Genomic DNA, 24,359 nt, shown 5'->3' with positions numbered 1-24,359 from the left:
CATCATTTAGAAAAAATGATCAGATGACAAGATCCTGGATCTCGTCTTCTGAACATCTGGAAGGTCACTATAAGCTTCCGTAGATCTGAGAGCTTTGGTGCAAGTGACAATCTTAATTTAAGCAATTCAGAGATGCAGGATGGTGACATGTTATTGAGAGCCTTATTGTAATTAGTAAAAGTTGAAACATAATACGCTGTTTAACAGGCAACCAATGCGATTGTCGAAGGGTCGGTATTATATGCTAGGTCCGTAAGATTCCAGAGACTAGCTGACGAGCAGCGATGTTAAATAGGAGTTGCAGTTTTATCGTGTTTACTGGGCAGGTCATGTATAGAATTACAATAATCGAGCCTTGATGTCACTAGAGCAAGGATAAGTTTGAGGACAGCATTAATAGTCAGGGCTTCCTGGACGTTTTTATGTTACGTAGATGGTAAGAGATGTTCTTGGTGGAATCAAAGGTTATTCAATGTAGGTACTTCACAAAGTTGTTTAGGATGGATAAATAAATATTTTGTTAGGGTTGAAAGATAGCATATTGGTTGCAAGCGAGGCCTGTACGTTCTGAGCACACACTTCGATGGTTGTCTTTGCTTCGTTGTATTCCCCAGGATGGAATGAGATGTTGGGTATCGTCAGCATACGCATGGTAATTAAGGCCATCATTTGAAGATACCGCTCAATGATGCAATATAAATCAAAAACAAAATAGAGCCCAAGACTGATTCTTGGGCACACAACAATTAAGATCTATAGATGGAGAAGGTGCGTTTCTAATATAAACGTTTTGTTCTCCGCACAATAGATAAGATGTGAACTAAGACAATACTGTCTTACAAGTGCCAACGGAAGAAAGTCGTTTAAAAATGATGGAGTGATCAAATGCAGTGGATAAGAAACGGATTGGAAAAGGTTTGGCACAACGGGAACGGTTTGGTTTCTCCCACCCTCGAGGTCGGGGTTTCAATCCCTCGCTGTGCATTTCGCTTGTATCCTTGAGCAAGGTACTTTATCTACATTGCTTCTCTTCACCCATGAGTATAAATGGGAACGTGACGGGGTTGCCTGCTACGGCGCCAATATAGCAGCAACACTTAAGCATGTGGACCAAATGTCGCTTGTCATCTAACCAAAACCTTTAAGCTATTAGTTGGACAAACAGAGCAACATGCCTGATATTAAGGCGATTTGGCAGCAACAATAAACAACTCAAACTGACTCCAAACTAAACTTTTATCTTATTTGGCGTTGTGTCGTTATAAAAAAAAAAATACTCCTATTGCAGTAGCTCTGAAAGTAGCGGAAAATCATCTTGTAGCTGATCCTGCCTGATCCTTGAAAGAAATAATTAACCATAATTGACATCATGGATCTTCTTGAATTGGTAGTCACAACAACCTACTTCTTTGATGAAACGATTTATAAAAAACTTGAAGGTATGGCTATTGCAGCCCACTCAGTCCCACACTGGCCAACCTTTATCTAGAATAGCTGGAGCAGCTCCATATCAATATCAAACTTGTCTCCTATAAGAGATATGTTGACGATATGCTAGCTATAATTCCCAAACAATTAGCACGCATATAAACAACATAGACAATACAACCAATATCAAATTCACTACCAAACTCATGGATGACAGCAAAATACTCTTCCTAGACATGCTCATTACACTCAAGGACAAAGGAACAGCCACCAAATCCATATTTATGAAGACCACTCATACAATTCAATACTTGCATTTTAATTCACATCATCCACTCGAACATAAACTGGGGTTAATTAATACTCTTGAGGACAGGGTAGAAAAAGTCGTCTCGGAAGCTGACAATGAAAAACCGTGAGCTCGCTAACATCAGAAGTCCTCAAAAGATGTCAGTACCCAGATTTGTTCTTCGAATGAGTCATTGACAGAAGAAATATCAAGGTGGACACACCAAAGCAGATAAGACCACGTCAGAGGAAGCGTAAGTGTCCCTTACATCAAAGGGATGTCTGAAATGAAATGATGCACGCTCTCGACCTGTAGCATCTCAACATTTTTCATCCCTCAAAATAAGATCAGAGGTGCAACCTAAAATTATCTCTTGAACAAAACGAACGAAAAAAGGAACAAGGAAGGAACCAAAACTAAAGGTGTTACGAGAGTTGTTACAGAAAGGGCTGTAGCAAGTGTACTTCAAACTTTTTTCTCATAATTATACTGTAGTGTCATGTGAGACGCATCACTAATTTGACAACGTCCTCCGCCTTTCGCTCGTCTTAGGCCTTGTGAGTGTCTATAGTACTAGAGTTCGCGCTAATGCCCCATGACATACTTAAGCTGGTCTACCGATTTTGCACTAGCTGTACCTTCATTATAGAAATTACAGCAGACTTGCAAGGTCCTTCATACAAAGAAACAGGTCGTGAGTGAGCAACAACAGGAAGGTGCCTAGTGACTACTACTCCTCTGATACGTTTGATATTCTATAAACATAAATTTCACAAATTTTCCTTAAACAATTTATATTTTTAATTTGCTAATCTTTCTCCTCAATATACCTCTGACGGACAAACATCATGAGAAATGAAGCCTCAAATGTTTTGTTTTCAAACACGATGGCATAAGACCACTTGCTCTAATGAGTGGTCTACAATTAGAGTTGCCTTGATGCAGGAAACTATAGGCCTAATACTAAGTGTATCTTTGAAAAAGCAGCCCTGACTCAACAAAATAGATATACCAGTGAAAATAACCTGATTTACAAATTTTAGTCTAGTTTTAGGGGTTCGTATTCAACGGAAACTTGACCTGTGTGGTTTATCGTAGAGTGTCCTTTCAGCTTTCAAGTTCGTATTTTGATGTTGTACTGTGAATTTGTGTGCTCTAATATTTTTAGCATTTTCTTGTAGAGATGTTCGTCCAGATGGTAATCGCTTTGATTTTTGTCCAGGTACACGATTCGCAAATCAGTCAAGTTAACTGCAATACCTTATTGCTTTCTAGTGATATTGAGGAAAACCCAGGACCTAAGTGTGAAAAACCAGGACAGGCTAATGTAAGTAAAGTGTACCTATATCAACCGTTATTCGAACATCATCACGCTCGTATTTCAAAAATCGAGAAACAGATTACCTATAAATATTCAACTTACACCGTGCAGGCCGATCAGTCTACCTTCAGAAAATACACAAACAATTCCAGATATTACAAGTGTAGTTGGTTCCATGTTTAAACCAATTACCTCTATCTCCTGGCCATATTGTTACCTGGTTAGAATTCCTATCAATAATGAATTTAACAACAGTGCATTTTATGACAGAAAACTCCAATTGCTCTATAACTTGCCAATCCATCGGGAATAATATGGCAAGTTTTATTGACTATATAAATGATACGGACTCGCATTTTCCTGTTAACAGAAACTTGGATATGTGACAACGATGATGCTGTTATGGCTGAAGTTACTCGGGTGTCTATAAAACGAAGACCGAAGACCTAAATACGAAGACACAATTTTATTCTCTCAATCGTGATGAAATAATGAAATAGGTACTTGGCAACTGTTTTATGATGATTTTGAAATACTTTCAATAAGATAATTGAAAAATAATTGGAGGTCTTCGTTTTTCGGGTCTTTGGTCTTCGTTTTGTAGACACCCATATAGGGAGTCTATAAAACGAAGACCCTTAAAAATTTCACAAACAGACGCCCAAAAAATTTCGTTATTTTGATTTTGTGACAGCCTGGTGTATTATCATCAAAATAAAAGAGGAAAAAATAGGGGTCTTCGTATTTGGGTCTTCGGTCTTCGTTTTAGAGACACCCGAAGTTACTCCGCCTGCCACATGAGCCATATACGAAAAAAAAATCACACGGGTGGAGGAACTGCAATTGTTTTTTCGCAAAACTATTCATGTTAAACAGATGGCTGTCAAATATATGACAATTTTTGAATACTCGGAATGCATTATACAATCTGCATCGCGTCGTATTCACACATTTATGATCTATTCTCAAACTAACCACAGCATTAATGTTTATTATTGAATTTACTACGTCCATGGAAACAATAATTTTATCTCTGGATTCACAGCAAATTGATGGTGACTATGAAGGTCTGAGATGCATTACGTATTATGAATCTTTGCCAAAATATGCACCAACCTACATATGAAGCTGGTCATACTTCTGACCTCATTATCACAAGAAGATATGATATCATCCATACACCTCCAAAAACTGGTACTCTTTTTCCGATCATTTGTGATCTTAACTTCAAAAGGCCACCCTTGTCAAAAAATATATTCTACAGGAAAATAAAATCTATCAGTAAACCTGCGTTCTGAAGTGGTAGTTTTTAAAAGCATATGTTACAATATTATCCGGACTGCCGATTTAGTAGACAATATAGTTCAAATCTTCCGATGTTTTTGATAATCTTGCACAATTATGCAACAGAACGATTACCATTAGACTACTGCACCCCTAACATGGGCTCTTACATGAGATCCATGGAGGAAAGACTACGTATCCAACTACTCAATATTGTTGAAATATAATAATATATTGCCATACCTGTCAACCTTGAGAAATTTGAAAGAGTAATATCGGGTGATGGATAACGAGTGCCGAAGTCACGAACAGTGGCTGGGGGCCAGGGGGTCGCCAAGGGCTCCCGGTCGGGGATTTTGGATTAAATGGCATGTCTAATCGATATTAATGAGTTAATAATGATGTCAGATACAATAGTTATTGAAACATGGAGGTACTGTAGAATGTTATGATTATGGATATTATTATTAAATAATAATAATAATAATAATAATAATAATAATAATAATAATAATTATTATTATTATTATTATTATTAATAATAATAATACACATCCTTGATGTATATTTAAGAAAGGATTTCATGTCGGCATATTTGAAAAGCATTTTATAGAGTAGATATTTATAGAAAACCTTCAGCTCTAGGTATAACATTTACATCTTGGTTTCAATCATACTTGATTAATGTTATACGGCTAATACTAGTGGCGTACCACAAGGTGGTACACTCGAGCTACTGTTGCCGTAAACGACATGCATGACAGTCACGGATTGCATTCTTTGCAATACGCCTACGATATTGTTTTGTCTATGCACATAAAAGGATATAAATACAGTTACGGAAAATTTTAGCAGGAACATGCCAGTAAACGGCTTGTCAATTAAAATTTATTATGGGTTAAAATTCAAATACCAATAACTTACTTATTTTTTTTTCTTATTAATCATATATATATGCCATGACATGCGTTTAACTAGGTCTAAAACAAGCGTGAACCACGTCACAGCCTGTCAGTACTGCTGTTATTCTTCCTAACGGTTCTACACTAGGCATTCAAAGATGTGTGCGTTTATTTTCCTTACCTTGTTTGAGCTGCGTCAGTGGTATACACCTCTGAGCAGTTACGCTGCCTCCATCTGTCACTGCTAGTCTCAAAAATGCCATTTCCTTAAACTGTATGCTGAAAACAAATGTTTCCATCCACATTGGATTTAGCTGATTATGTGAAACTGCCTTTGTTTTATACTTTGCACAATCAGCTGGTATGCCAAGAATTTCTACCTCCACCTGTGGATTTCCAGATAAGTTCTTTGGGCAGACATTTTGACCGGACAGCACCTTTGAAATAAAAATCTAGTATAGTGAATAAAATGCGTAACAATTAGTATTGGTAATTAGTCATTGTTATTCAATTAACTTTAACAGGGTTAGCAAACAACAATGGCTGCTTTGGGGGGGGGCACCTGCTTGGATCGAAGGAGCGGAGCAGGGGCGGGAGGAGGGGGCGAGGTTCCTGACTGGGGGGGACCGATGCCCCTGACGAGGGGTCAGATTTCCTCAACGAAAGTAAAGTGGGCGTGGTCGAGCTTCGATTAAACCTGCTTGGATCGAAGGAGCGGAGCAGGGGCGGCAGCAGAATTTGCCGGACTGGGGGAGGGGGCGAGGTTCCTGACGGGGGGACCGATGCCCCCAACGAGGGGTCAGATTTCCTCGACGAAACTAAAGTGGGCGTGGTCGAGCTTCGATTAAAAGGTTTAGAAAGTGGCGGAGGGGGCGAAGCCTCCGAAAATTTTGACAATTTAGGGATTACGAAGGCTTATTTTAATCGATTTTAAAGTCTACTAATATGTATAAAATACATATAATTTTTTTTTTCTCCCCGACGAATTGTGGTTTTTCTCCCTCACGGGTTGGGGTGGGGTCAGCTCTCCCCAAATCGGGCCCTCACCCACGTACCCCCCTGCGCCATCCCTTGAGCGGAGCTCAGGTGTTTTTGATATGAGGTCGTATTTAATCGACTTCTGAAGATGCATGTATTAAACAGGTTTTAGTGACGGATCCAATCATTTGATGACGGGGCCAGGGAGGGTCTTTCACAGATAGAAGAGACACCACCTCAGCCCCACCATTCATTGGGCTGAGGGGTAAAAAATTTATGATTATGGCCTCCAAACGTCCAGGAAATTTGAATATCCTTTTCTTTTTTCCCCATTTTTGTTTTATTTTGAAAAATTTGGAAAGGGGGAACCTCCTTGAATCTGCCATTGTCAGTGGCGGATCTAGAAATTTGAAATAGAAAAGGCAAGGGAAGAACACAGATTGAGCGTCTATAACACCTCAGCCCTATCATGGTTGTGGCTGAGGTAAGAACATTTATATTTAAGGCAGATCTAGATGGCCGAAATTGGCACTTTCAGACTCAAATTTGAATATAAATTTCTTTTTTTATATTAAAATAATTTTTACAAATTTAGAGGAAAGGGTGAAGCACCACCACCACTGTTAGTACGAAGAATTTAGCACAGGAAACACATTTGACACAAGATTAAACTGACAGCGAGGAATGGAAATGGGACGACAACGCCTTCGTGAAACAGCAGGGGTGTTTTCATCTTATTCAATAAAATTCTCTCATTTGGAATAATTAATGCACATCAGGACAATTATGATACAAAACTTTTAATCATTGTTCAAATAAATTCAAATTTATATACAATTGTTAATAATTATGCTCTTAATAAGGCTACAGAAAGGGTGCTCCTCCTAACCAAAGCAACTGGATTTTGACTAAACCTGAACAATTTATTAAATGAAGGGGATTTTAATTGCCTGTCCTTAAACGAAATAGACAGGAAAGCTCATATAACGTAAATGACAATTCTTCAAATGGACTAGGTAAATGTTGTGAAAGGCTTCATGCCCTAGATATCTAGTGGAAAAAGTTACCAGATAATTGCTTAAATGAATATTACGTATTTATGGGAGTTATATGATACGCAAAAATGTGGCTCTCTCTACCCTAATATATAAAAACGGTGATGCAGCTAACCTAATCGAATTGGCGCCCAATCAGTCTATTAAATGTTGATTATACAATAGCTGTTCACGTGCTGGCGCAAAGAGTACAAACAATAGGTTTGATTTATATATAATGGCTGTGGCTTAATTCTGTCGATACAATGACTAAACTTCTTCAAGGCAACCTTACATTTTCTCAAAAAATAACAATTCAGAATTTCTTTTGGTAAGTTTCATAATGTTTGTTATTTTAGGTGCCATATCTAAATTTATTAAATGTACTGGTTGAGAATAACAAGTTAAAAAAATAACATCTGTGAAATAAAAATTTAAAAATTAATTAACCTAAAACCAACCAATGTAACAATGACAAAGGGTGGTGACATTTAAAAAAAAATAATAGAGAGTATATATCATTAACTAATGCTCAACTCTTTTATTGAACTAGGCCCTACTGCAGATCAACCCATGTTGTGGACACAAATTGGTCATATTTCTAATTCTCTATTTATTGTATCTTAATACATTTGTATTGTATTATTACAGGGGTCAGTGCTGTAGAGTAGTGAGAATTAAAGATGGGAAATACAGACAACATTGTTGGCAATTGGACCATTCGGAAACCCAAATCAGTAGTTCCTAATTCTAGACAAGACGCCCGGTTCTGGAGGCTTACAGTGCATATGTTGTCGAAGATGTGTATCGTCTCTTCAAGAGCCACTATGCATTTTCTGTTAAATATGCAGCTCCTCTGTGTGATTTCTGGATGAAATGCTTTTTGCCAATAATTCTACCCAATAGCCATTTTGAGAACGTATTGTGAACGGTTGTGAATTTGTGAATACGTTATGCTTTTTGCCTAAACTTCTACCTCATCAAGGTTCTGGATGTATTCTGAGAGGCCAAATATTCAATAAAACACATGTCCAATCGTTTCAGACTTTTAGAGGGAAATGTTCAAACCTTCCTAAGATTGAATACTGTATATCAATCACTTTTGCAATCTTAAAAAATTGTCCCTAACTACAACCGGAAAAGACTGAAAAGTCTATCATTTGGATTGAATATTCAATCGATTTATTTTAGAAGAGTATGTCATAAATGTACTCAGAAAGCAAACATTAGCCTAACTTCATATTTTTTTTCCTGAACAATTACATTGTACACTAAAGAGTTAAAATACTAGAAACAAAATATAAATGATAAACATCGGTGATGTTAATACTTAATTTTAAGCTTTTTACACCATGCAGCAATGTTACAAATTGGTAACAAATTGGTAATTGGTAATATGTTATCAATTGGTGGTGTTTGGTTCTGAGAAGAACCGTTTGGATTGTAATGTCCCACCGTTACGATTATTGTACGTTAACCGTCTTCAGCGTAAACTGATGAAGAGCTGAAAGGATGGCCTTTTAAATCTGCTGAAGGTTAGCACTGTGAAAATTGTATATCTCTTTCTCTTTATTGTTTTTATGGTGCTAATTTTATTTGATAGGCTTCTGCTGAGATGCGATCTGAATAAATGTCGGTAGAACCGTGATAGCTTGTGTGGATGTTGTTTTCTATTATGTTTTTTATATGTAGTCCAAAAATCGTGTGCTTTAGGTGGATAGCTTGGGTTTTTCCTGGTTGTGCAAACTTATATTGTTATATTTGTTAGTTTGTGGTATTGTTTCCGTGGCTGTTTCGGCTTTTTCGAATGGTGACGGTTAAATTTGGGAACAGTGAAATTAAACAAGGATAATCAAATATCGCTGATTTCCACACTCAGGTACCGTAGAATGTTTATGTATTTCGATTGATCCTTTGTTACGCCTTGAGTGCCGTAATACTTTGTGGTTGTTGGTAAATGAATGGTTGATGATACAGTAGTTAAATTGTCCGATAAACCAGTGTTTCTCAAGTTTGTAGACTTAATAAATTCGTTATGTACCTGTAATACGAAAAGAAGGTGACAACTCCTCCATGAAAAAATAGTAATTTAGCCTGAAATTAGTGGGCAAAAATAGACAAAGGGCTTTGAATATACATTAATTATTTTAGGCTTCTTCTTATGTGCCGGATAACATGCAATCGTAGGCCGAAAATGGTTCAGACTCCTTGGTTCAAACTGAAATGTTTATGCTCATACTGAATTACTCCTATATTTGAGGTAGAACTCATGTAAGGGCTCACTGACTGTTCTTCCAAATGGAACAGAGTTGTACATTTATTATTGTCAAATGCATCTGCTTGGAAATTTTAGTTAAAAAAGGAGTACTTAACAATTTATCGCCTTACCGTTATTTTGAGTGATTTTGAACATAAATCCTTTGTGTCTTTTTCATTGAAGTCCTTACCCATAGAATTTGTTTTATCCCACAGAATTGTTGGTTTGAGAAGGTACCCACTTCCACCAGCCTGCTCAAACTGAGTGTAATTTAGGATCATGTTGGTATCTGAAAACAGAAACAAATGTATATTAAGTAGCAAACTTCAACACTCATTTAGTGAAAAAGCTCTTAAGGTGCTAGTTGTTTAGGGACTGTCTATTGTTCTTCAGTTCACAAGAGTTCAAAACATTCTGGAGTGGGATGAGAGGAAGGGTTTGCTCTGTTGCGGATGATGGTTTCTGGGTGACAAAATCATTACTCTAGAGAGGGGAAAGAAGATCTTGTGTAAGAGTATGTTTTGTGTTATTGTGACGGTTATAAAAACAATGGATGGCTCCTACTGTAAGGCACTGGTTTTTATTGTTGTTAGCTGTTTTGACTTTTTAAAACTTGTTTTACACTTCATACAGCTGTAGTGACAAGTCTCTCTTTTGTAGTAGCTGTGCGGGAGTGCATTCTTGGTTGTAACAGCCCTGTTGCGATCAGGTGGTTGGCTGATGGGTGTCTCTGGTGGGCGTTCCTTTTTCCGTACGACTGTTGCAGGAGAGAGACGTGTCATCTAGAGACTGATGTTCTTCTTGTCATAGAAAATAGAAATATTTTCTCTTTTAGTTTTAGCTAATTTGATTATCTTGTTGTTTTGATGTCTTTATTTTTTATTGTAATTTTTATATTTTTTCTTGTTGTTAGGATGCACCACCTAACCAAGTGGTTGAGTGCCACTGATTCAAAAGTGCATATCCAAATCCAAATAAAAAAATATTTTTTTGGATGTCGAAACAAAAACAAAACAATTTTAGAAAAACCCAAAAAAAATAAAAAAATAAAATTAAATAAAATAGTAAAGGAGGTTGATAAAAAGATCATTGGCGAACAGAGAGAGATTCCTAGTGACAGACGATTGGGCTTAGTGAAGATAGAGTAGACCTACTTTTTTGCCTTGGGCAGGCTAGACAAATTTAGAATAGATCCTTTTAACCACAGAGACTTAGGCCAGTTATGATGAGATACAGTACATCATAGGCATCAGGCCCGTAGCCAGGTCATTTCAAGGGGGGGTTCTCTGGGCGTGAGGTCCAGGGGCCTGCCTAAGGGCCACGGTGGGGTCGTGGGCGAAGCCCCCGAAGCCAGAGCAGTTTTTGTGTTTAATGGGTGTATATAATGTTTTAAAAGCAGTGTTTTGAAAAAGATCTATGTAATAAAAAGGTGGTAATATAATAAAATTAGAAAATATTTTCTGAGAATTGGCATGTTTAAATAACACCGAAAGACCCCTCCATCGCATAATCAATATCAATATACTCAACACATTTATTATTATAAAAAAAAAAGACTATTCCTCTTCTTCCTCTTCCTATTCTTCTTCTACTACTTCTTCTTCTTGACTCTCATTTTGTACACCAAACATAATAGTACTATTTTACTACATGGCTAAAAAAAGCACAAATATTGTCATTACTACTGACAGGGCCATCGTTAAATTAAGTCAGAGCCCAAAATATAGCATCATATTCAATAGGCCTACGTTATCTGACATCATGAGAACCTAAACTTTAATACAATTATTTTTTATATACTAGGCCTAATTCGAGGCCTAATTCGAAATTATTATTTTAAGACTTTAACATAATACATACTGATTAATAATAGCTGAGATTTGATGCACATTTTAGAATTAATAATCGTTTTTAGTGTATCTTCCTGAATATTTATTGTCTACCAAATTAAATATGAATTATATGCATCTTTAGAAATACAATTTCTACAATTATATTAATCTTGTTTTTATATAGATAAATGTTCGATAAATTCTATCTTTCATGAAAAAAAAAACGAAATTCAGCGCGTCTATTTTCAATCTAATCAATGGCATTTGTTTGTAAACGTGCACTGACATTATCGTCCAATTCCAGGACTTTCGACGGTAAACTGGCCTGCCTGTCCCGGTCCCAGGCCAACCAATAATAATTAGCAAAATGGTTTTTTTTTAAATATAGGCATATGGCGCATTTTGTACATGCACTTCAACTTTTACAACAAAAGCCTAGGCCTAGTACGTCCTACTGTTACTAAGTACTTGCCAGGCCTACACTAGTTTGTGGTCGTCGGGGTATAATTCTGTGTCTAAATGAACGAGGAGCGAACCTAGCTTGACAACATCTAGGCTAGGCTAATTGATTTTGAAATCAATAACCCACCTTAAAGACGAAAAAACGTCAGTTATTCTACGACGTTTCATGATTCTTTATCACTAAAAATTAACAAACACTCGTTTTGACGCACTCCGTTCTCTAGTGTGTGTTTGCTGTTGAAAACAAACTTCCTAGCCTAATTTTGTGACTGGCTATGATGACTGAGATGGACCATGTTGATTTATTAATAATATTTTGTTTGGGATGGAATAAAGGAGAGTCAATATCCAAAAAATTTAGTGTGCGCTATGAACAGTATGGCTATGGAATTTACTAACCACACAATCCACAATCAGGTGATTAAGTCGCAAAACTATATCTGCATTTGGTGGATTAAGTCGCAAAACTTTATCTTCGTTTGGTGGCACCATTTACTCTAGGTAGACGGCGACCGGTTTCGTTAACGGTTGGTACATTTCTTACAAACATTCAGCCGGAGGTCAGTGAAAGTTGAAACGGCAGCCGGGTTTTTATCGATGTTTGCCATCCTTATGTGTGCCATCATAAACTCATGGTTTGCTGGAGTTGCGTTCAAGTTAAATCTCCGAACTTTTGAAGCTGAGATATTCTATAAATGTAAGCTTGTATCGCGGGTTACAATTTAAAAACGGGTTACCAAATAATGAATGAGGTGCTAAATTTTGATTTAGTGCTAGTCAAGTTAAAAACAGACATTCTGTCCGAGTGGGACTCATTCAAAAATTCGAGGGGGTTCGCTAGAAAACAGGGGGGTTCGCCCGAACCATAAAACCCCCCCTGGCTACGGGCCTGGGCATCCATACAACATAACATATACATGGTTAAATGCAATGATAATAATAATGTAGGGGGAGGGGAGTGGGGGTGGTAACAAAATAATGCATGGCCTAATATCTAAACAATCGTTATTTTAGAAATAATAATAATAATAATAATAATAATAATAATAATAATAATAATAATAATAATAATAATAATAATAATAATAATAATTGTCGACATATATAGCGCATATTGTAGGAAAACCGGAGTCCATATTAAGTGAGCAATTCAATAAGTTTTCCTCCAGAAGTCCCTCAGCGTGGATCTCCTGGAAAATGTCTGCCTTTATTCAGACTCGGAGTACATCATCCGAGTTTGTTAGAAGTGTAATGTCATCATTGCAAAGAAAGAGACAGGTCAATTAATGTTGTTTAACATCGAAAGGCTGAAAATGAACATACATAAACATCAAATATGAATGTAAAGCAATAAAGTCGTGGCGTACATGTGAACTTCGAACATGTATGTAGATTTACCCTAGGGGAAATGTTTTGTTTAATGGGATACGACATGCAATGTAATTTCTGAAGGTGTCTATTTAATGAATACTTTTACCCTGGAACAAAATAGCATGCTTTGGTTTAATATTGTTGAAAATAAATCTGGCCTTAGCCTAGCAAGTCATGGTTAGCAGGCCATGACACACAGGTATTTAGCATGGTAAATTCGTAAGAACGCTAAAGGCCTAGGCATGGGTGTGTTTTGGTTTTCAGATGATTCAGGTTGGCAGCATTAGCAGGCCACATGTGTTAGCACGATAGTTAGGTAAAGGTCCAGGCCTGCCCTAGGCTAGGGCTTTATACGAATATTAATAATATACAATATACTAAAAAGTAAATAGTAAAGTAAATTTGCAAGTTTTCTAACCTCTCTAAGCACCCTAGGTACGGCCCTTGGTAATAATTTTACACACTACTATACGATTGGTTTTTCAGACGTGAAGATTAAAAGGTGAAATAAAAAACGAGTAACTCTTGCAGTTACCGCGTTATATCGATCTCGAAAAGTACTACCATGTTCTAGAGGACGTCCTTCGAATGACGTAAAAGGCGTTCGTGTCGAACGAGTGCTGGGTCTCTTTAACGCATGTTCGAGTTTCGAACGAAATTTTTAAAGAGTTCCTAAAGCTATTCGATTTTCAATAGAGCGCCCCCTACCACTTGGTAGCAGTACCCATCATTCCTCCACCGGATTTACCCTTTCCGCCATCTTTAATTGCTACATCATGACATAGTGTCTACAGCCCCCGTTGGGGGCAGTAGACACAAAAACTAATCAACTGATATGATTGAAACTTCCGTGAAAGCTTAACCAAGGTATAAAGAAGAAATTATGTGTTGGTAACGATTTAATTTGGGGGCCAAAAGGTCCCAGACCTAAATATCTCAAAAATGGATCAATGGATAAAAATGACAATTGGCAGAATAGTTTGTCATGTTTTAATAAAGAAGTGTATTTATATACGTAATCTTTATTGCAATCTCATTTACTTTGGGATTGGAAAAATACAATGTGTATAAAAAAAAACATCAAAAGACATGAAAACAAAATACTCGGTGGATAAGCGTAACTGTGAGGGGTGGTAGATAAGGGTTACCATCCCTCGTATCTACCATACGTTGTAATGAACTTTCTAGTACGCTGAAGCTTGGCAAGTGGAAGATCAAATTCGCGCTTAACCCTTAGATTATGATTGTTTTCAGTAGCTCCATGTAGCAAGTACCGTAATTGAGTTTATGGTCTGATTTTTTTATTTTCCCGAAATATCGCTACATAAATAAATACGTCTGTCCTCCAGTCGAGGTAACTCTAGAATTTCACATGCTAAATTGTAAGGGTAAATGGAATTATTATTCCAACAGCACGACGTTGGATAATTTCTAAACTCTTAAAATTGTTCAGAAGTGTCGCATGTGCCCCAGATTGGACAGGCGTATTCAACGACTGGGTGCACGACCGAGATGAAATATCGAAGCAGCGCATCTTCCCCAATCCCAGCTCTCCTAAGTTGTTTAAGAAAATGTAACCTGGTATTAGATTTACGCAAAATAGCAGTGATCACACCATATAAGTTTTGCACTAATAGTAACACCAAGAAGCTTAATGTGCTCAACTCTTTCAATTAAAGTTGTAATAGATGATAAAGAAATTTTCTTTATCATCTATTACAACTTTCGAAAAATCATTTTTATTTCTCTTTGTAGATATAATAATTTCCTTTGTCATAGTCTTGTTTAGTTCCATATTCATATTGCCAGACCATATGTTGACTTCGTTAACACAGCTTTGTGTGACACTATTATTATCCTCCAACCACGAGGTGTCATCCATATATTTGGTAACATGTAAATCAGACTTTAAATCGTTAATAAACAATATAAACTAAATGGGTCCTAACCAACAGCCCTGCGGAATTCCGCCATTCGGTGATAACCACGAAGAGAAATAAATTTTTTTCTCAGTTTCCACATCAATGATCGGGTTATCAGGAAGGTAGGGACCATGACCTTGCTACCCAGTGATAACCCCTAAAGGTACGATCACAGTCACGATTAGTCCGGACACCTTTATCGGCAGCAGGGGGAATAGGTTGAAAGTGACTAGTGACCGAGTTAAAGAATTCGTTAATTCTTTCAACCAGAACACGAATATCTCCGTTGCATAGTCTATTCGAAAGACCCTTAGCAAAGTTAAATAAAGTTCCTATTCAGGTAATCCTTGGTTCGTTTCCACCAAGTTGAAACGTCAGAATTAAACAAATGTGAGATATTACGACAGTAATAACTTTTCCGTAATTTCTTTGCATGTCTGTTAACTTTGTTGCGGAGTCGACGGAACTCAATGGCTCCACATTCACCTTGTTTAAATGCATTTTGTCTCTTACGAATCAATTTCTTAAAGTTATTAGTTACCCACGGTTTGTCACCTATATCACGTTTCACTACTCGAACGGGAAAATTCCTGTTAATGAGTTCGTACATATTACTCATAAAACGTTGAAATTTGTCTTCGCAAGATTTCAAGTAGGAAATGTTCTCCTATTAATCTCAATTATATCAATTTGCGAATTGCCTTTTATCTACTTTAGAGTATAGACGTTTGTACACAGTCGTAGTTTGGGAAATTCTCATCTTCAAGTTACAATTCGGTTTCCAAATGACAAGGTTATGGTCAGATAAACCCAACGGGGGTTGTATCTCAGGTGGGTTGTAAAATTCTTCAACATTAGTGTAGATACGTACAATCAAGCGTGGTCTCACCTCGAGTAGGCTCATTGACGACTTGGCGAAGCGGGTAGTAGCTGGGCATCTCGCATATGATTAAAGTGACCAGATAAAATGAAACCCGTTTCAGGGTATTTGTTGGATATCATATCTAAACAACTTAAAATATGTGTAGACATTTCATTTGCTACTGAATTCTCAGGATGGTTAATGATTGATCTGATCATGATGATCCAGATTGACTAGATCATCATGAGTTAAAGAATTCCAATAAGTACAAGCAATTCTGTCCTTAATGTATATAATAATTCCACCACCACCTCTCTACGAGTGTGGCTATAATCCCTCTAGCGTAATAATCTCATTGTTAATTTTGGTCACGATCCATAGTAGGGTGTGGATATGAGGCCCATTTAAAGAATAAGTTGACCGTATTATCGAATCACTAACTATATGATGAATATATTTAGTGCAATTACAGTAAAGGTGTACAGCGTTTTATATGTACTAACTCCACCTTTTTTATCGGAACTTATTGGGAATATTTTTAATTCATCTTTACATTTAAACATGTGACGCTAAAAACCAAATCCCCATATGTCTATTTCAATAATATTTCCATTTCAACACGAATACATTGCATGTATTTTATTTGTCAGCTATAAGTGTAAAACTTGCAAGTACGTAAAGCCACAACATGTTGGGAATTGGCAGATGTACAACTAATACAATAAAAAGCGTTCGAAAAGTGAAGTGTTTATATTTTGGTGTCGATTATGGGCCATTTAAAGCAAAATGTCGCAGATCAGATACCTCGAAAACTAAACAACTTATCTAAATGAAACTTTCGTGTTAGTGTAATTTTTTTTTCATTAATATTTATACCTATTTTATGCTGGTAAGAGTTATTATGTTATTATGTTAAGTTGTTATGTTGGTAAGAGTTATTCGAGGAGTGATGTTTTGCCTACCAGTCGTGTTTTCGTACCGAACACTCAGTACGTTCCCAGATAATCGCGAAAAAAATTCGCAAATGATTCAATTGGGAATCGAACCCGCAACCTCCTGAACTAGCCTGGTACCACACTAGATCAGTCTTGAATTCGATCCCCACGTAGCATCGGATACTGCAAATGCTATTTCGATGTGAGTTTGCGTCAGGAAAATATCGTATGAGTGATGTTTGTCCTAGAAGTGAACAGTGAAATGTAATTTCACTGTTCCCTGGTCCTACCTGATGTGTTATCGTACCAAATAATCAGCATGTTCCCAAATACTTGCTAAAATGCCTGGTACGGCAAAAAACATCACTCGTATGACATTGACCACCCGTCGGGGACCTCAGGAATATCTTGGTGCCACTCTTGACCAATGAGTCAAGGTTTCCATGATCATCCAACCAGGAGGTATAAACTTATAATTATTTTATACCTCCATAATTTGACATTGGTTGAGGCTCAATTCTTCATCAGAGAATAGTGTTAATATCAAATAATGATGAATTGCAAATAAGATTTACTTTATTGTGTTATCATCTACACAAAAAAGATCGATGAATAGTGAATTAAATAGTTCTCTAATATAATGACTTACAACATAAAATAACTATTATAATACACTTTAATTACACTTATATTTTTGTTTCTACAAACCTTCAGTTTGATAGTTGAGCGCCACTAGTTGAATTCCACATGCCCAAGGCATAATAGGACTGTAGTTGGACGAATCGATTCTTATTCCAGCTGGGTAGGTTCGTATCAGTTGTTTTTCAGTATGCGTGCAAAATGTTAAGGACCGTCGTTTTGTGATCTTTGTTGGTATAAATTCATATTTAATGTATAAGACATTGTTCTCTTTAAAATGTGCTATAATTTTATATTTTTAAATTATCCATCTATTAAATTTCAACTTTATACATACCGAAAATGTAAAATAAGAAAGTTTCTTATTATGCCAAATAGTAATGAAGTAAACATCATCAGTTAAGTTGCGTTTGAATTTAGAGATTGTGCGTTTCAGATTTTATTTCCCCCATTACTACTACAGAAAGGTAATCTGATCAAAATTTTAGTTATCATCGGTAGTCCTAACATATATCTTCTGCAATTTATAGAAAACTTTTGTGATGACACGTTTAGGGTAGCCATTCCATTCCTTGATATTATCAATTTCTTTCTTTATTAGATTAGTGGAACACAGATTGTTGGCTCCAGAAATAGACTTCTGATCCAAGATGTTTTGTTATTTCAATGGTTTGAAGCTAATGAAGTGGATAAATTGGCATGTATGAGTTTTCTTTTGTTAGATTGAAATTTCACTTGATTGATACATAAATCAGGAAAATTAATCGTGGCTGCTCCATTAAAGTCATGTAAATTTTAGTTCAAGATGAAATAAATTTAAAGCATTATAAATCGTGTTGAAATATTCAGGTTTAGCAGGAATCTAAGTGTCTTCAATATATCTGCCACAGAATTTTATAATACTTTCCTTTTCCAATTTAGGAGCAATTCGCTCTTCAAGTTCAGTCATAATTATGTTTGCAAGGACTGGTCCAAAAGGGGAGCCCATAGCGACAAAATAAAGATGAATATAATATACATTATTAGCTGAGAAAATTGTTTTAGTACATTTATCCTTGATTACTTTCTTAAGTGTATTCTTCTCTACCGTTGTGGTAATTTTGTTGTCATCATAAGCTCTTTTAAGAATCACATCGATCGTTAACATTTGTAAATAATGAGACAACATCAAACGACACAAAGTGGTAACCATTATGATATAGTTGTTCAATTGGAAGGGACTGGATGCGATAAGCAGCATCAAATGAATCTTTTAGTACGTATGTATTAGTAGCAAGTGGGCTTAGAATTCATTATTAGAATTTGGCAATGTTGTAATAAGCTGTTCCGATTGTGTCACTGATGGGTCGAAAAGGCGGTGACGTTACAAATGCCTTATGGACTTTTGGTAGGCCATGGGCTCGTGCAGGCATGGTAGATACTGGTCACATCTTATTGTATTCATCATCTGAAATTTCTTTACGCTTGTGGATAGTACAAAGATAACTCTGGAGTGTGTTAAGTTGTGTTCTTATCTTATTACTTTCAACTTTCGTGAATTTGTGGTGAACGTATTATCAGAAGTCTCTTTTTATAGAGCCAACAAACTGTGTTCTACTAATCTTATCAAGAAAGAAATCGATAAAGCCTTTTATGTCCTGGAATAGCTACCCTATACATGTCATCACAAAAGTTTTCTATAAGTTGCAGAAGGTCTATGTTAGAACTACCGATGATAACAACCAGGAAATAACTAAATTTTGGATCAGATTACCGTTCTGTGGTATTACTGGGAAAAAAATTCTGAAACGCACAGTCTCTAAAATCAAACGCAACTTAACTGATGATGTTCACTTCATTACTATTTGGCATAATAAGAATCTTTCTTATTGCACATCTACTAAAGACTCCACACCTAAAGAATTCAAAAGTAGTGTGGTTTATAGATTTAAATGCCCAGGATGTAATGAGTATATTGGTAAAACAGAAATATGTCTCCTCACAAGAATTAATGATCATTGCGAGGAAAAGATAGCGTCATACATGAACATTTATTTAACTGTGGTGGTTTTAAACACATAATGTGTATCTCAAAAACTTAATACAAATATTTATAAGTCTGAATCATGTCAACAGCAATTATGTAATTCACATCCGCTATGGACCGTTTTGATCCATCATTCATTCTTGTAATAATAATAAAACATACTGAATTGGAAAAGGACTAAATTGCCCAGTTGAATTCGCTCTGTATTGCACAACTTGCGTCCCATACAATTGAAACTGACGGCAGTTGTTGAATGGAGAGAAGGCAGAAGCAAGAAGGAAACATTTGACCACGTTTGGTTTATATTTAATTAATTTAATGTTTGTTGTTTTGAAACTGTACTGCATAGTTTGTTATTGTTACACAGTATTTTGATGTGTTGCAGGTTTTACCAATAGAATAAAGAGGTGAAAGCACTAAGTCCAAACAGATCCTGTATCAATTTGTCTAATCCGATTTACATACTACTACTTAGAAAAGCCTATGCTATACATGTAAACAAGAGCCAAGCTTAAATAGTGGCTTAAAAGCATCTAAAGAGTTAAATTTGTTTCTCTTGTCAGGTTACCGATTATTTATTTTATTTCCTGTAGTTAGACCTGGTTCTCACTGATAACTTGCCCTAACCTACTATTAATCTTTGTCTCAGAACTGTTATCCTCAATATAATTTCTCACCATGATACCACTTCACTCTGATTGGATAATTGCCTCATTTAAATAATTGCATATTAATTATGATCTCTGGTAACTGATACTGTATATAGTTTTTATCTTTGTATTATATGTATTATTCCTGATGATGATTAAATAGAAGCGAAACGTTGAATTAAATGGCTTGTAAAGTTTTGGAGTGAAATTCATACTACAAGGAAAAAGTTCACAAACACAAACAAAAAACCCCAGATTATTAAAAAGGTAAGGACACCATGTCAGCAGAGAATAACAGAAGATGAAGTACATCAAGTTTGAGGGAGGATTTTAATTGCAATTTAAAAGATAAGAGAGTAGAATCATTAAACATTTATTGGTGTGAGTTCTGGAGAGAAGTAGCCCTATAATGAATGATTTTTTGAAGAGTACTATGATTTTAATACAGATTTTAAGACTTTATACACCTAGGAAAGCTATAAATGTTTTGAATAATCACGAGTAACCCTAATGTAAGGATAGAAATTGTTCACATGATTCGGGAAATCAATCGAATATCGTCTTTGTGTTCCCATAATTATAAGCACATTGTCAAAATATTGTCAATAAAATAATGACTTCGTTATTTATTGTCAACATATTGTCAGCAAAGTAATCATGTCATTTTCAATCATAAGAGTTTATACGTATGAGGGGTAATACGAGGTTGTAGAATTACATGAAATACTTTTTTAGCCCAGTCATACCACTAGGGATTAATATTATGGTACAATAAATGGATAACTCTGACATACTTTCGGCTGATGACACATGAACACAAACAAAGGATATTCTATAAGTCTTTTTGAGTACTTCTTTACAGTTTTCTTCATGGTATTTTCATTCAGTGAAGAAATCTGGTAACATTTTGCAGTACCAATTTTATCTGCCGGCAGTTGGCCATCTATCAGATCCTCATTATTATCTGCCAAAACAAAAATATCAATGTTTAAAAAAACATTAAAGTCAGGCTCCGGAGGAAAAAGTTTTTGATATGTTGTAGAACTGATTTTTCTAAGATAGAAAAAAGTAGTTTGATCAAAATCTAAGCAACGGTTAATGAGATACAGATTTTTGAATATTTAAAAACTGGGGGAAAAAGGTGTAAAAATGGGCAGTTACGCCCCTTATCCCCCAGTTTTTAAATATTCAAAAATCTGAATCTTGTTCACCATTCCCCAATTTTTCGTCAAACAACTTTTTTTTTGTGTTAGAAAAATCAGTTCTACAACACATCAAAATTTGTTTTCCTCCGGAGTCGGACTTTAACCAAGGAACTTTTCATGAATGTTTTGCAAATGTGGTCCAGAGGAATTTCATAGATGAATATATGAAATAGAATCTACACATTCTCACAAATAAATGAATGCTGTATGATTGTTTTTTTAAAATTAATTTGGTATGTTAAAAAAGAAACAAAACATGCAAAACATAGATCAGGAAAAATCATACATGGAAATCACCACAAATCACATTTCACTGATGTACGGATGACTGGAGGAATGTTGTAAAGAATCACAGTGAAAACTCTGAAATCAATAGTTTACAATAAACAAAAAGAGGAATCTATGAACTACTAAACAAATGCAGATATGACAATGTATGTACAGAAAATCATTTTCAGAAGCAAATTGTCACTCAGCAAACTGGCACTGCGTCGGAAACGCTCACACCTACTGGGACAAAATTCGTCAGCAGATGTGTCAGCAATGTATATTTTTAAAGCTTAAAATTATTTAAAACCAATATGTTACCAGAATTAATTTCAAGTTTCTTCTTTTTATCTTTGTCATAGAATCCTGAAAATTAATAGAAACAAGGATTAATAAATTTTATATTTTAATTTTTTTTCGTAGCTATTCAGGAAGATGATGGTAAGTGCTATTCGTGGTATAGATTGTACGTACTTACCCTCTGTACTACGTTTGGGTAATAATAATAATAATAATAATAATAATAATAATAATAATAATAATAAAACTTGTTATAGTAAAATGTTATTTTGTCACTACAGAATGCTGTTTTGTCGACAATATGGTGTTTTTGTAGGACCGAATTAATTTTGTCACCACAAAATGCTATTTTGTCAACAAAATAGCTTTTTCTGAGACAAAATTAATTTTGTCACCACAAAATTCCATTTTGTCGACACAAGGACTTTTGTAGAAGACATAATTCATTTTGTCACCACAAAATTCCATACTGTAGACAAAAGCACTTTTGTAGATAACAGAATTCATATTGTCGACAGAAGCACCTTTTGTGTGAGACAATGGCTCGTGTGCACCATAAAAAACCCAGAACATCCTTCGAGACGAGTAGGGGGATACCCCGGTGTACTGGAACAGACAGCCCATGTGGTGGACGACGAGAGTTGCTGGTATACCGGGTTACTGGGTGGCACAGACACGAAGTTTAATAATAATAATAATAATAACAATAATAATAATAATAATAATAATGTAGTTTTAATAATAATGTAGTTTCATATAGTGCACATATCCATCTAACATAAGATGCTCAGGGCGCTTAATATGTGGACTAGAAACTCGATCAAAAACTTTCTTCGCCCGCCGCCGCCTTATTATTATTATTATTATTATTATTATTATTATTATTATTTGTTTCTGTATTTTTAGCGTGAATAATTTAGTTTACCAAATCAGTAACATATGTTTAAATATTACGTCCGTGGCGTTAGGGCACTGGAAATCAAAAAGGTAAAAGATATCGGAATGGGTAAATCAGATGAAGGTGCATGATGGGTCATGTGTCATCTTAATTAATTACTGAACAAAAGTCATAAAAAATACAACACCACACATTTCCTGATAACTGAATCCCAAGTGGATCCTCCTCAATATTAAGCTAAATGTCGGAAATTGATATAGGCCTATGTTGTTTTTTTTTTTTTGGAGGCTTCAGTGTGGCGTTTACTTAGAAGTAGAGCTTAGGTGTAGGATCTTGTACTGTTAAATTGTGTTTGATTCTAGAACATAAGCAATAATGTATCACGAGTGATATCAGATTAACATGGTATGGTTTGTCGTTAGGTTGGCTTTGGAATCAGTTATGTTAGAAATGCCGTACACTCCCCAGGTATAAATTCCAGTTGGGACCACTGGTTTCCAACTGGTTTAACTGGTTTTCAACTGGTCCAACTGGAAATTCAACTGGTACAACTAGAATTCCAACTGGTACAACTGGTCTCCCGACCTTGTTTAACTGGTCCAACTGGCCTATCCAACTGGTTGAACTGGTCCAATTGGTAGTACCAAATGGTTGAACTGGTCCAACTGGTCTATTCAATATGTCAAGTTGGTCCAACTGGTCTACCCAATAGGTCAAGTTGGCCCAACTGGTCTACCCAGTAGGTCCTGTTGGTCCAACTGGTCTACATTATAGGTCCAGTTGATCCAACTGGTCTACCCAATAGGTCCAGTTGGTCCAACTGGTCTAGCCAATAGGTCCAGTTGGTCCAACTGGTCTACCCATAGGTTCGGTTGGTCCAACTGGTCTACCCAGTAGGTCCAGTTGGTCCAAAACTGGTCTACCCAAGGTCCAGTTGGTTCAACTTGTCTACACAATAGGTCCAGTTGGTCCAACTGGTCTGCCCAATAGGTCCAGTTGGTTCAATGGTCTCCCATAGGTCCAGTTGGTTCGACTGGTTTTTACCCAATTTACATATTTTGCAACGCTGGTCTATCACTTGTTCAAGTCTTTAGTCTTAATCTTTCCAATTAGTCTATCTCAATGCATTAATTTAATTTATTTTATTTTGAGAATCTGCCTAATGTAAAAAATACATATTTGTTTTATCTTAAACGAATCGTGGCTTTTCTCCTAGGGGGGGGGGGGACACCCAACAGGGCCAATTAGTCCGTTGTCTTATAAACGCTGATACACTGATACACTGAGACGCTGATACACTGGGACGTTGATACGCTGAGACAAAGATGACGTCATTGAAATTCACTGCAAAGTCATATGCACTGAGTAAAATCGAAAGTGCAGGGTTCTCAAGTACTACTGAACGTCCGTAGTTACTACGGAAATTCGGCCCAATTACGGACCTCCTACCTCAACGAAACTCATACCATAGGTCCTTTATATATTGGAAAGATCATA

At 36.1% G+C, this 24,359-nt stretch overlaps 1 protein-coding gene across 1 annotated transcript in view; it reads right to left on the bottom strand.

Moving 5' to 3' along the window:
• The window catches only part of LOC117123082, a 129,354-nt gene that overhangs the window by 15,518 nt on the left and 89,477 nt on the right, over nucleotides 1-24,359 (bottom strand). The window contains exons 21-25 of the mRNA XM_033268911.1: nucleotides 21,986-22,030; nucleotides 21,024-21,156; nucleotides 17,586-17,710; nucleotides 9,625-9,782; nucleotides 5,406-5,661 (exon numbers count right to left, since the gene is read on the bottom strand). Coding sequence (XP_033124802.1) covers nucleotides 5,406-5,661; nucleotides 9,625-9,782; nucleotides 17,586-17,710; nucleotides 21,024-21,156; nucleotides 21,986-22,030 — 717 coding nt within the window. The remainder of the gene's footprint in view (nucleotides 1-5,405; nucleotides 5,662-9,624; nucleotides 9,783-17,585; nucleotides 17,711-21,023; nucleotides 21,157-21,985; nucleotides 22,031-24,359) is intronic.

The sequence above is a fragment of the Anneissia japonica genome, unplaced genomic scaffold (assembly GCF_011630105.1).
Source record: "Anneissia japonica isolate Jap-2015-1 unplaced genomic scaffold, ASM1163010v1 scaffold287913_len271248_cov200, whole genome shotgun sequence".
Taxonomy (NCBI): Eukaryota; Metazoa; Echinodermata; class Crinoidea; order Comatulida; family Comatulidae; genus Anneissia; species Anneissia japonica.
The sequence above is the reverse complement of the archived record's forward strand: the minus strand, read 5'-3'. Positions and strand labels throughout refer to the sequence as shown.